Consider the following 11,792-nt stretch of genomic DNA (forward strand, 5'->3'; position numbering starts at 1 on the left):
TCCTTAGTTAAGTAAAAATGTTAAGGTATTTCCTGCATTGAAAGATTTTACTGTGGTAAATACTACATTGTGACACTTAAAGCCTTCTGTGCAATGGTGTAATTAACCTTAAGGGATTCTTTAAGTATGAGACCAGGATAAGGAGAAAACCATAAATATTTCAGTGAACATTTTAAGGAAACCTGAAGGAAAAGACTGATTTCATTTTAAGAAAGCCTTAACATGGACTTTAAGGAAAATCTTAACTGAGGGGGTTTTGTGCCCCTGGTTTTTCTGTCAGCCATGTTTGTAGTTTGATCAGTCAGATGAGGGGCTGCCGAATGAGCGAGATTCAGCGGGGGTTGGGGTCGTCACTCCTCGACACAGGAAATTAGTTTAAAGATATTTTGGGGGGGCATTTTAGCCTTTAATTGATAGGCCAGACAGGTGTGAAAGGGGGAGAGAGAGAGGGAGTGACATGCAGCAAAGGGCCACAGGCTGGAGTCGAACCCGGGCCGCTGCGGCAACAGCCTTGCACATGGGGCGTCTGCTCTACCACTAAGCCACCGATGCCCTGGAAATTAGTTTAACATGTTCATCAGACAGATTCACAACTTTAAGGCTTTTATTGATGAAAAGTCAGTAATTATCACATTATCAGATATCAGCAAAAAAATCCAACATTGTCAGTTATAATAATGAGAGACATGGCACGATGTGTCCTCGCATCTAAAGTCAAACTGAAACTAAAATAAATCAGAGAGCTGACAGAAGCATGTTTTTCTGTGGACTGAAGGTTTTAATACTTTCTATGTGTTCATGTCTCACCTGTACCTGAGTTATAGTAAAAAGACGTGGAGATCTGACTTTGACACTGTGGGACCTTTAACAATTAGCTTCAATTTAGCTTCCACACACAGTTTTATAATTGAGACCTGTGGTGATTAGCCTGTTTGCTAACAAGATACAACACATAAATCAGACTTCACACTGTTAAAGGTGGAGATTTTTTTTTGTCTTTAGATGAAGCATAACACATTTTATTGATAAGAATCTTTCATCTCACCAAAGGACACTTTGATACAGATAAAGGAATAAACAGAAAACATTAAAGGCTGATCTAAAAGATGAGTTTTCAGGTGTTTCCTGTTTTCATTCTCAGTATTTACGGTTGTGAGTAAAAAACACATACACACATGTTGAAGTGTTTCAGTTCTTTTATACAATCACATCATACAGAGAATAAAAACAAACATGTCTCCACTCTTTCCTACGAACAACCTCTCAGTCCCGTCACTTGACAGGAAGTTTTCATGTTTCAGCCCCAAGAATTAAATATCCTGTCAACCCTCTGTCTCTTTTCCCAAATCATCCGTCAGTTCTTAGACTGACTGTTGACTTCTCTTCATTTCTACTAAACTCACCTTCCAGATTTAAAACTTTATGTCTGGAGTTTGAAATGTTTCCCTGCTGCTGTGTTAAAGGATGAAACCTCAGAGATGTGACGTGATGATTTAGAAAATGATCTGACAGGAATCAGCTGTGAAACTTGATTTGGTCCTTTGAGCAGGTCGGAGCTGAGCCGCAGAGACTCGAGATGTTTCAGCCTCGAGTTCTTCCTCAGAAGTCTTTGTAATGAAGCAACCTGAACACAGACAGACGTTCTATGTCATGTTTCATGCAGCACTGAAGGGACTGAAGGCCTCTCATCACTGACTGTCATAATGATGATAATAATAATAGTAATAATAATTATGATGAGACAAAGAAGAAGAAATAAAAACAACTCAAAACAGAAACAGGACTTGAGACAAAAATGACTTGATGTAAAGACAAACAAAAGGAGGAGCTGATTGGCTGTCTGACCTGAAGAGAGGGGCGTGTCCTTTGTTGTTAGCCAATGAGAAGAAGCCGCTGTGAGGGGAGAAGTCGAGGCAGCTGGCACGATAAACGAACTTCCTCTTAGAGACGGGGAAGTTGGAGAAGACAGTGAGGCTGGGCAGGTGGACCTGAGGGGACACAACCAGGGGACAGACACAGGTTAATGTCCAGCTGTCATCATCATCATCATCATCATCATCATCATCACCACCACCGTCTTACCAGTCGTGTGGCCTCGTCCTCGACTCGGGAGGCGATGGCCAGGATCTCAGATGAGGGGTTAAAGGTCAAAGAGGTGGCTGAGGTCAGCAGGTTCATCACAGCCTTCAGAGGTTTGGGATTGGCTGACTTTAGGCACGCGTCCTGGGAGTACACGTTAACCACGCCCGACTGAGAGCTGCGACAGAGACGATCAATGTTACTACACATCAGATACACCAACAATAATAAATCCTCTGAAAATCAGGATGCGGTTTTAAAATCAGGCTGTGATTTAAAATCAGGCTCCGTTTTTAAAATCAGGCTGTGATTTAAAATCAGGCTGCGTTCAGTTCACACAGACAGATTTATTAAAATGTTTCAGACTGACCTGAAAGAAATAAAACACTTCATGACAGACATGTAAAGTCTGAACCGTCTCTGTCTGTCAGAGTCGCTCTGACCCTAATGGAGGGGGACAAGATTATATGTGGGCGTGTCTTACCCGCAGGCCAGGTACTGTCCGTTCCGCGAGGCAGCGATGGACGTCCCCTTCACACAGCCTTCATCTGTGAACCTGTTAACACACCGACTGCTGCGCATGTCCCACACATACACCTCCCCGTCCTCTGCGCGCACGCGCACACACACACACACACACACACACACACACACACACACACACAGTTTAATCATATGACTGACAGGATGTCCATGTGTGATGTCACACACTCCCTGAACCAGGGGCGATTGCTCTGAGACAACAACTTAAAGTGAGCCTCCACTGTTTGAGAGACCAGCAGCCGCCACTGCCCTGAACTCACCTGACTGGGCGAACACTTTGCTGCCATCGTGAGAGAAAGCAACGCCGCTGACATCACCGTTTATCTTCATACTGCGAACCACCTCCTTCGTCTGAACACACACACACACACACACACTTGTTAAGTTATTAGTATTTTTTTAAATATCTATTTAATTAAATGTTAAATAATCAATCAATCAATCAATCAATCAATTTTATTTATAAAGCCCAATATCACAAATCACAATTTGCCTCACAGGGCTTTACAGCATACGATCATGTGTCATAATCATATGATCATATTGTTTCCACACTGACGGGAATGTTTCTGTCTGGAAACACAAAATGCTTTTTTATTCACGTGTACTTCCTTTGCTGTGAACACACATGAGAACACACAATAACAGAAGAATAATAAATAAAAAATCCAAAATAAAAAAATATGCAGAAGAGTTCAGTGGAATAATCTGAAAATAATAAAAAAGTTAACTGACTATACAATATAAAATTTATTGAAAGAGAATTTAAAAGATGAACTGCAGAGGGAATCAGGCTTTATTTTTATCTTGTTTTAAATTTTAGCTAGTAATTTTATATCTTTTAATTTTATTTATTTATTTGTATTTTTTTTAAATTAATTTTATTGTAGGTATGTTATTTTCTATTTTAGATTTGACTTGATTCTAATTGTATTTATTTATTTTTACTAATTCACTCAGATTCTGAGTGTTTTTAATGTGACTCATCATCAGGTCAGAGAGACGACGAGGCTGTGACATCATCACAGAGAAAAAACTGTCAAAACGCTGAAACAAATAAACAGCAGGAAAAGGAAAAGAGAAGGAGGAGGAATCACCTGGAGCGTGAGGAGGTGCAGGTATCCGTTGGTCCCAGTGAGGAGCAGAGCGCCTCCTTCAGGACACACAGAGAACTCCTTCACTCTGGCTTCATTCAGACCTGAACACAAACACAGTCGACACGTTGACCTTAACTTGACCTTAACCTCACCTCTGACACTGACCTCACGTCTGACAGTAACCTCACCTCTGACAATGACCTCACGTCTGACAGTAACCTCACCTCTGACACTGACCTCACCTCTGACAGTAACCTCACCTCTGACACTGACCTCACCTCTGACAGTGACCTCACCTCTGACACTGACCTCACCTATGACACTGACCTCACCTATGACAGTAACCTCACCTCTGACACTGACCTCACGTCTGACACTGACCTCACGTCTGACAGTAACCTCACCTCTGACACTGACCTCACCTCTGACAGTAACCTCACCTCTGACAGTAACCTCACCTCTGACACTGACCTCACGTCTGACACTGACCTCACATCTGACAGTAACCTCACCTCTGACACTGACCTCACGTCTGACACTGACCTCACATCTGACAGTAACCTCACCTCTGACACTGACCTCACGTCTGACACTGACCTCACATCTGACAGTAACCTCACCTCTGACACTGACCTCACGTCTGACACTGACCTCACATCTGACAGTAACCTCACCTCTGACACTGACCTCACCTCTGACAGTAACCTCACCTCTGACACTGACCTCACCTCTGACAGTAACATCACCTCTGACACTGACCTCACCTCTGACACTGACCTCTGACACTAACCTCACCTCTGACACTGACCTCACCTCTGACAGTAACCTCACGTCTGACAGTGACCTCACCTCTGACAATAACCTCACCTCTGACAGTGTGGACAGGTGTGACCCGGCCCTCCATCATGTCGTACAGGTAGAACATCTTGTTCTTCAGGCTGGTGGCTATCACCGTCTGTCCGTCCTGGCTGAACTGAGCTTTGTGGATGGGGAACCTCTCCAGGTGGATGCTCTGGATCTTTGGGTTCGTCTTTCCATCCACCTGCAGGACCAAAGACACACATCAACAATGCCCACCTGACTCCGCGTCCCCTTTCCTGTCTGACGTTAGAGAGAGCTGATTGGCTGTCTGTACCTGGAAGAGGGACACTGATTGGTCGAGGCCGGCTGTCATGACAACCTGAGCAGAGGGGTGGAACTGGACGGTGGTCAGTCTGTCCTCTGAAGGACGGGCGCTGTTAGCATGAAGACATTTCTTCATCTGAGACGAGAAGGATTAAATGTAAACAAATGACTGATACAACAGGACGGGTCCATGGTCACGTGGTCACATGTGATCATGTGACCAGCGCAGGAATATACAGATGACAAATCAGGATTTAAAAATCTAAATCAGAATATATTTCACAAAAAGAAACAAAATGTTTTTGTTCTCAGTGACTGAATAAAAACAAATAACAGCTACAAACAAGGACAACAACAAATCTGACTGAGGTAAACAAACATTCAGCTGCTCTGTAAACAACATCAGCAGCTCGCTGTCACTCAAGAAATGAAATGTTATTTATCACGACATTAATGAAGACTCTGATGTTTCTGACCCTCAGGATGCCTCTGGGCAGACTGTCTGACGACGCCACAAAGTTTCCGGTCCTCCTCAACAGCTCATCATCTTCGTCTTCGTCTTCCTCCTCCTCCTCATCATCATCATCATCAGCTGCAGGAACACAGAAAGACAAGTTTTGTTTTTACCAACAATTCATTTATTTTTCTACAAATATTAAAAAAGACAGGAAGAAAGAAACGTTTCCTTCTCACTGTCGTTTCTTTAAAGTTATAATATTCTGTTCCCAGACACAAGAGCATCGCCCGTAACCATGACAACATGAAAGTCAGCTGCTTTAAGAATGAAGTCTGACAGCGAGCAAGTGTAGTGTGCTGAAAGAAAACTACATTTAATGAGCAGGTTCTGGAGGAAGAGGAAGTGTTACTGTGTTTCTACCTCTCTTCTTCTTCTTCTTCTTCTTCTTCTTCACGCCGCTCTCTGCCCATGACGGAGTTCCTCCCATTGACTTTTGAAACCTGAAACACACCAGCAGGTAAATATGTGTACAGCTCTGTGTGTGTGTGTGTGTGTGTGTGTGTGTGTGTGCTCACTGCTCTCTCATCCTCTGCTGTACTTTCTGTTTGGACATGGTGGACTCAGCCTCTCCTCTGATCAGGTCACTGCGGTAACGATGCTTCATGTCCACCCTGAAACATTCAACACAATAAACCCCTGAAAGACCATCATCATCATCATCATCATCATCATCATTAATACAGTGTCATGACAGGAACATGTTGATCCTCACACATTCGTAAACGTGTAGTCACAAACGCACTCAGCTGTGTGAGCCTGACACCAACAGCCTGATGACTCGCCGACTGGTGACAACACAAGACGACACTCAGCAGCACTTACTCTTCATCCAGCTCGTCATCCTCGTCCACCCAGGCAGCTTTTCTGGCCGGCTGGAGCTGTGTACGAGCCTCATCCTCCGATTCACCGGACTCATCGTCTTTGTCCTCCACCAATAAGGTTTCAGTCTGCTCCTCGTCCTGCTGCATGGAGACATGAGGCATGATGGGTAGCCTGTCTTTTTATTAGTGGTTTCTATAAATGTATCAGTTTCTATTAGTCATTTATATTAGTTTTAATTAGCCTGGAGTGACAGGTTGTGACACAGTGAGGTTTGTTAGCTGATAATAACCAGTGAGCCAGATTTACCATAAACAAAGTGACAATCATTATATTCATCATATTTTGTGATCAGGCACAAGGATGAAGCTCATTAACGAGAGACGGTAAAATGAGCAGTTTTTTGAATGAACTCTGGTTTAGAGCAGCACAAGACAACATGTTGTGGACATCTCAGTGAAGTGCAGTGAAGTGATGCAGGCAGATAATTAATGAGCCGAATTCTTCAGAAATATCTGAACCTCATTAGCAGCTATCACACGTTGCTCTCAGACACGGTTATTTCAGCCCAGCACTAGGAGAACGTTAAATCATCACGTTTCTGACCGGGGTCTGGTGACACGTTACCTCTACCAGTCTCTCCACCAGCTCGTCCTCCGCCCCAAACACCAGCTCCTCCAGCAGCTTCACCGAGCTGTCCTTCTCCCCCAGCACCGCCAGCCTCTTCACGTTCTTCTGCCGCTTCTGCTCCTCTTCCTCGGGGTCAAACTTCGGTGGTCGAGTCCTCTTCTTCTTGGCCGGTTCTCTCGGCTCCGTCTCCGGCAGCTTGATGACGTCCATGTCCGCCATGTTTCTTCTTCAAACTAAACCAAAGGTCCTGTCAGAAAACTACAGATTCACGCTGTCAGCAGAAACACGAGACATAAAGTTAAACTTATTTAATTCATCTACTGCTCATGTTTCCACATGTGGTGGACACCAGTGTTTTCCTTCATGTGCTTCCGGAAACCTGACCTCTGAACCCGGAAATGATAAAAGCCTGCCCCTAGCGTTCACTGACAGTTAAGGCACAAATAATGGAAAGTTCATAATACTTAATAATACACAAAATACTTACGAAAACTTATTACAAAAATATTCTCCCCAAAATACAAAATACTGATTAAAAATACAAAAAATACTTAAACTCAGTAAAATACTAATAAAAAACAATAAAAAACAAAAAAGATACAAAACACAGACAAAAAATATTAATAAAAACTGACAAAATTACTAATAAAAGACAAATGATACAAAATAGTAATAAAAATACAAAATAATACATATATAAATAAAAAATATAAAAACTACTATAAAATACTAATAAAACTAAATATATAAATACTAAATACTATTAAAACATGATACAAAATACTAATAAAAACAATAAAAAAGACAAATGATACAAAGTAGTAATAAAAAAATACATAAATAAAAACGATAAAAACTAATATAAAACACTAATAAAACTAAATAAATTATACCAATTTAAATACTAAATACTATTAAAACATGATACAAAATATTAAAAAAAAAAATACAAAACACTTAAAAAACTAAAACAAAACACTAAATACAAATAAAAATGAATATAAAGTATGGACTATTGTTGGTTACCTTATTTAGAGAACGTTTATCAATGTAAGAAAACATCATTTTGAAAAAAAAAATCAACTGTGAACTAATGATCCATTTTGTTTGTTGTCCTGTTTTGTTTTTTAAATACTTTAAAAAGTGTAGTTTTATTATTATTAGTCATTGTTTCCTTATTATTTTGTCATTGTTCACTGTTGCTCCTCATGATATTAATATTTAAAAAAAAAAAAAAGAAGTCATCATGAAGACACGACTGGTTTCTACACCACTTTTTATTTTCTTACCTTCATTGATTCTTTCTATCATCATCATCATCATCATTGTCAAAAGCATTTTGTGTTTAAATCTTTATTATCTGTCGTCTGGCTGTCGAGACCTTCAGTATCTGATGATCTGAGCTGTGCTCCATGAGTGAACGGACTTCTGTTCGTTAGAAATTAATTCATGCTGCTGTTTTCTGGTTAAACTGTCAGACTGTTTTTGCTCCAAATGAAATCTGAGAGATCAAAGACTAAACAATAAACAAACAAAAAGGTAAACATCATCATCATTTTTGAAACTTGAGACGAGAGGAAACTGGAGAGAATCAGAAAATGATCCAGAGTTTATTTCAGACAGCTGCAGTTAAATTACAGAGACCAGTAAGACCAGTTAGCGAGAGCATGCTGTTAATCTGGGATCAAAACAAACCATCAGTCCCAGTTTGAATCTAAAGCTACGATGGTCACTACAGTTAGCGCTACAGTCTGTCCTCACTCAATCATCAGTAACATGTTTCTGTTTGTTAATAACTTTTTACAGTTTATGACTCAACAAGATTTACAGCAAACTGTTCGTAAGGCCAACAGGAAGTGGAGGGGAGGGACTTCCTGTTGCAGTTCAAAATGCTTTGTCACCTCTCACGCACAAAACAGAAGAAGAGCTACAACAACTCTTCATCAGCCTTACACTCCCGTCGCCTCTTAACCGTTCTCAGACACGAGTTCTTTGCTCAAAACCCGGAGAACACAAAGTTAGCAGATTTCAAAATGGAGTCTGGTTACCTCAATTTTTTTTAAAGTTCAATCACAATATGATTTTCAGCAAAAGTCACAACATGAAGTCAGAATTCAAAGAGAAAAAAATGAACAATAGGATGAAATGAAGTTTTAATGTGCGAGAGCCGGTCGTAACTTTGAGTTACCACGGAAACATAATAAAACATTAATACATCATTGATCTTTAATCATTTCAGAGAAGTTTCATATTTTTTCAAAAAAATCTAAATTCACCAAGAAAATCAGTTTTTTTTGTTTCCCTAAAGAATTCAACCAGTTTTTTTAAAATGTATTTTTGCATGTTTTTTTCCCCCTCTATTTGAAATTTAATTTTTCATGTTCTCAGGTTTGTACGTGTCTTTACTGTGATACAAATCTGAAAAGAAGCCGCACCAATCAGTAACACTTGGCCCCACAGAGCTGACAGGCAGCAGTGAATGTGAAAGAGTGAGAGAGGACTGGAGGTGAATGAGTGAACGTCAGAGGTGACTCATATTTAACTGCGACTGAAACTCCACAGAGATCATAAAATATTCACTTCATTACATTAACGAGGCTCTCTGATTTTATTTCACCTGGAATCTTCTTTTTATCAACAAAACAGAAAAAAGTCACAATTCAAATAAAAACATGAATTCAACTGTTAAACAATTAAAAACTATAAAACCTGTGGTCGTGTGGCACTGAGAGAGGACAGGTGAACTCATTAATGACACCTGCGTCAGATTCATTAAGACGATTAGAGGACGGAAAATAAAATTATTAAAAACTCGTCAACATTTTGGGAATAAAGTCGTAAATTTATCGATTGATGTCGAGTTAATATCATGAGAATAAAGACGTGTTATGAGAAAACAATCACAATATTAAAGGACGAGTTTTAATGTTATGAGCAAAGTGAAAATATCGTAAAATCAAGAAGCAAGTTTCAGAGTCAGATCTTAATGTTATGAGATGAATTTTATATTTTAAAAAAGTCCCATTATGCTGAGGACGCCTTCAGAAATGTTTTAACCACTTTAACTTTACAACTTTATTTTAATTATTTTACAACATATTTCTAACGTAATTGACCTATGGCTAAGCCCCGCCCTCAAACGCGATGAGCCAATCACAGTGCGTATAGCCATTCCCATACACTGGGACATTCTCTGCCTGGACGTCCATTGAAATGCATTACAGAAAGTCAGTTTGTTCGGTTTTATGAGCTTTTTCTGAGATTTGAAGTTTAAAAATGGTCAAACGGTGTGCATGGGGTACATGCAACTCTGACACAAGGTATCCTGAGAGGCTGGGCGACCAGGTGTATTTTTTACACTTTAAACCACATCTCAACCGAGAAAAGTGTCTCCTTTGGATAAAGTTGTGTGGTAACGTTAGACCACAACATCAACTCAACGTGAATAAGATTAACAATGATGTCTACATCTGTTCTAAGGTAAGTCAACATTGTGTTTGAGGCAACATATTGTCACTTTGCTGGAAAGAAATATAAAGTTATCTTTAACATCTCTAGCTAACGTTAGCTAAAGTTAGCCTAACGTTAGCTCCTAGCTGCGTTGTTCATCATGTCACCTTGTTTGCTGGGAGTTCATTAGCCTATTTTGTTCTAGTTTTGTACTTTGGTGATCGTACATCATTGTTAGCTGTTGTCCAAAGGGCTCTAGTTAAGCTAACGTTAACTTCTGGAGCTTAGCTTCATTAACTTATCTGTAATGGCAGAGATAACAAAGGTTGGCAAACGTTATGCTGAATGATTCAGTGTAAATACTGTAGCACCAAACTAACGGAGAGACACTCTTGGTAAAGATGGTAAAAAGGCCGTTATCCTTTTCTCATATTCTGAGCCAAAAACCTTAACTTCAGTGGCACTTTAACTTGTTGTCTTTGATGGTGACGGCAACCAGATGCGGTTCACAAGCGTACACTGTGACCTGTAAATTTTGGCTTGTAATTTAAGCTTTTCATCGACCTTCTCAACAATAAAATGATGAATATATCCCTCCAATGCGTAGTTTAGGCCCTTTTGGTTACTTCTCAATGACATCTGATCGTTATGTCTCCAAAAATCATCAACTGCCTCCTGTGAAATGCCGTGTACTGTGACACCTGCCATAGCGCCGGTCACTGAGTGTTGATAGTTTGTCCAGGTGAGTGGAGGGGGGCGGGGCTTAGCCATAGGTCAATTGAGTTGAATCTCCAAATACTGACTTTTGTCAGAAAATCGTAACTTTTCACTTTGTTTCTGTAAAATTACAACTTTACCCCAAAATTGAAATGTGAGGCGCTGCAGAGGAAACACTGAAGGACAGATTATATCAGAGCTGCTGTGACAAGAACAAATCTGAGACTCAGGACTTCCTGTCGCAGTTTAAAACCCATTGTGGCCTTTAATCGTAAAATACAACTTTATTCTCATGATACTGTTTTTTTACTTAACGATAAAAAAACTTTTTTGTTCGTTCCTTCGACTTTTGTAAAATTTTGTCCTTATTTCCTTAAATTCAAACTTGTTTCTCCAAACTCCAGAAATTCCCAATATTTCCACGTTCCCGTCACATCGTCATCACCGGGAGTTTTTCCTTTCTGATTCTCAACAAATGAAACTTTTTCACATTTTAGTTGTAGAATTCTGAACGTCACATCTTTTAACATCGTTCATAATTTTCTTAAAACATCACAATATTTTTTCCTCACAGAGTTGGAGCTTCGGCGTGACATCCGAGATCGTCTCATGAAACTGTCGACACGTCGAATCTGAACAAAAACATTTTGAATTCTGGGTAATTATTCAACACTGCATGTAGAAACTGGAGGTGCCGTCGTGCTGATGAAACACAAAGTAAAGACGACATGCAACAAGTTCAGTTTGTAGTTAGAGGACACAAGGAAGGAAGGAAGGAAGGAAGGAAGGATGGAGGGACGGAGGGAGGGGGGGGG

General features: G+C 40.2%; 1 protein-coding gene across 2 annotated transcripts; it reads right to left on the minus strand.

Moving 5' to 3' along the window:
- Positions 1-1,183: 1,183 nt before the first annotated feature.
- utp18 (UTP18 small subunit processome component) lies at positions 1,184-7,198 on the minus strand. 2 transcript variants are annotated; one of them, XM_050068427.1, is made up of 13 exons: positions 6,808-7,198; positions 6,184-6,320; positions 5,877-5,972; positions 5,722-5,801; positions 5,321-5,436; positions 4,855-4,980; positions 4,587-4,761; positions 3,720-3,820; positions 2,883-2,973; positions 2,564-2,687; positions 2,083-2,257; positions 1,846-1,988; positions 1,184-1,624 (listed from the first exon to the last, which is right to left on the minus strand). In XM_050068427.1, the coding sequence occupies exons 1-13, from the start codon at positions 7,027-7,029 to the stop codon at positions 1,600-1,602; spliced, it is 1,611 nt and encodes a 536-aa protein (XP_049924384.1). In that variant the 5' UTR covers positions 7,030-7,198; the 3' UTR covers positions 1,184-1,599. The 2 variants fall into 2 exon arrangements, with proteins under 2 accessions (XP_049924384.1, XP_049924382.1); XM_050068425.1 differs by having other exon boundaries at positions 6,184-6,323.
- Between the last annotated feature and the right edge of the window lie 4,594 nt (positions 7,199-11,792).

This window comes from Epinephelus moara, chromosome 18 (assembly GCF_006386435.1).
Source record: "Epinephelus moara isolate mb chromosome 18, YSFRI_EMoa_1.0, whole genome shotgun sequence".
Lineage (NCBI taxonomy): Eukaryota > Metazoa > Chordata > Actinopteri > Perciformes > Serranidae > Epinephelus > Epinephelus moara.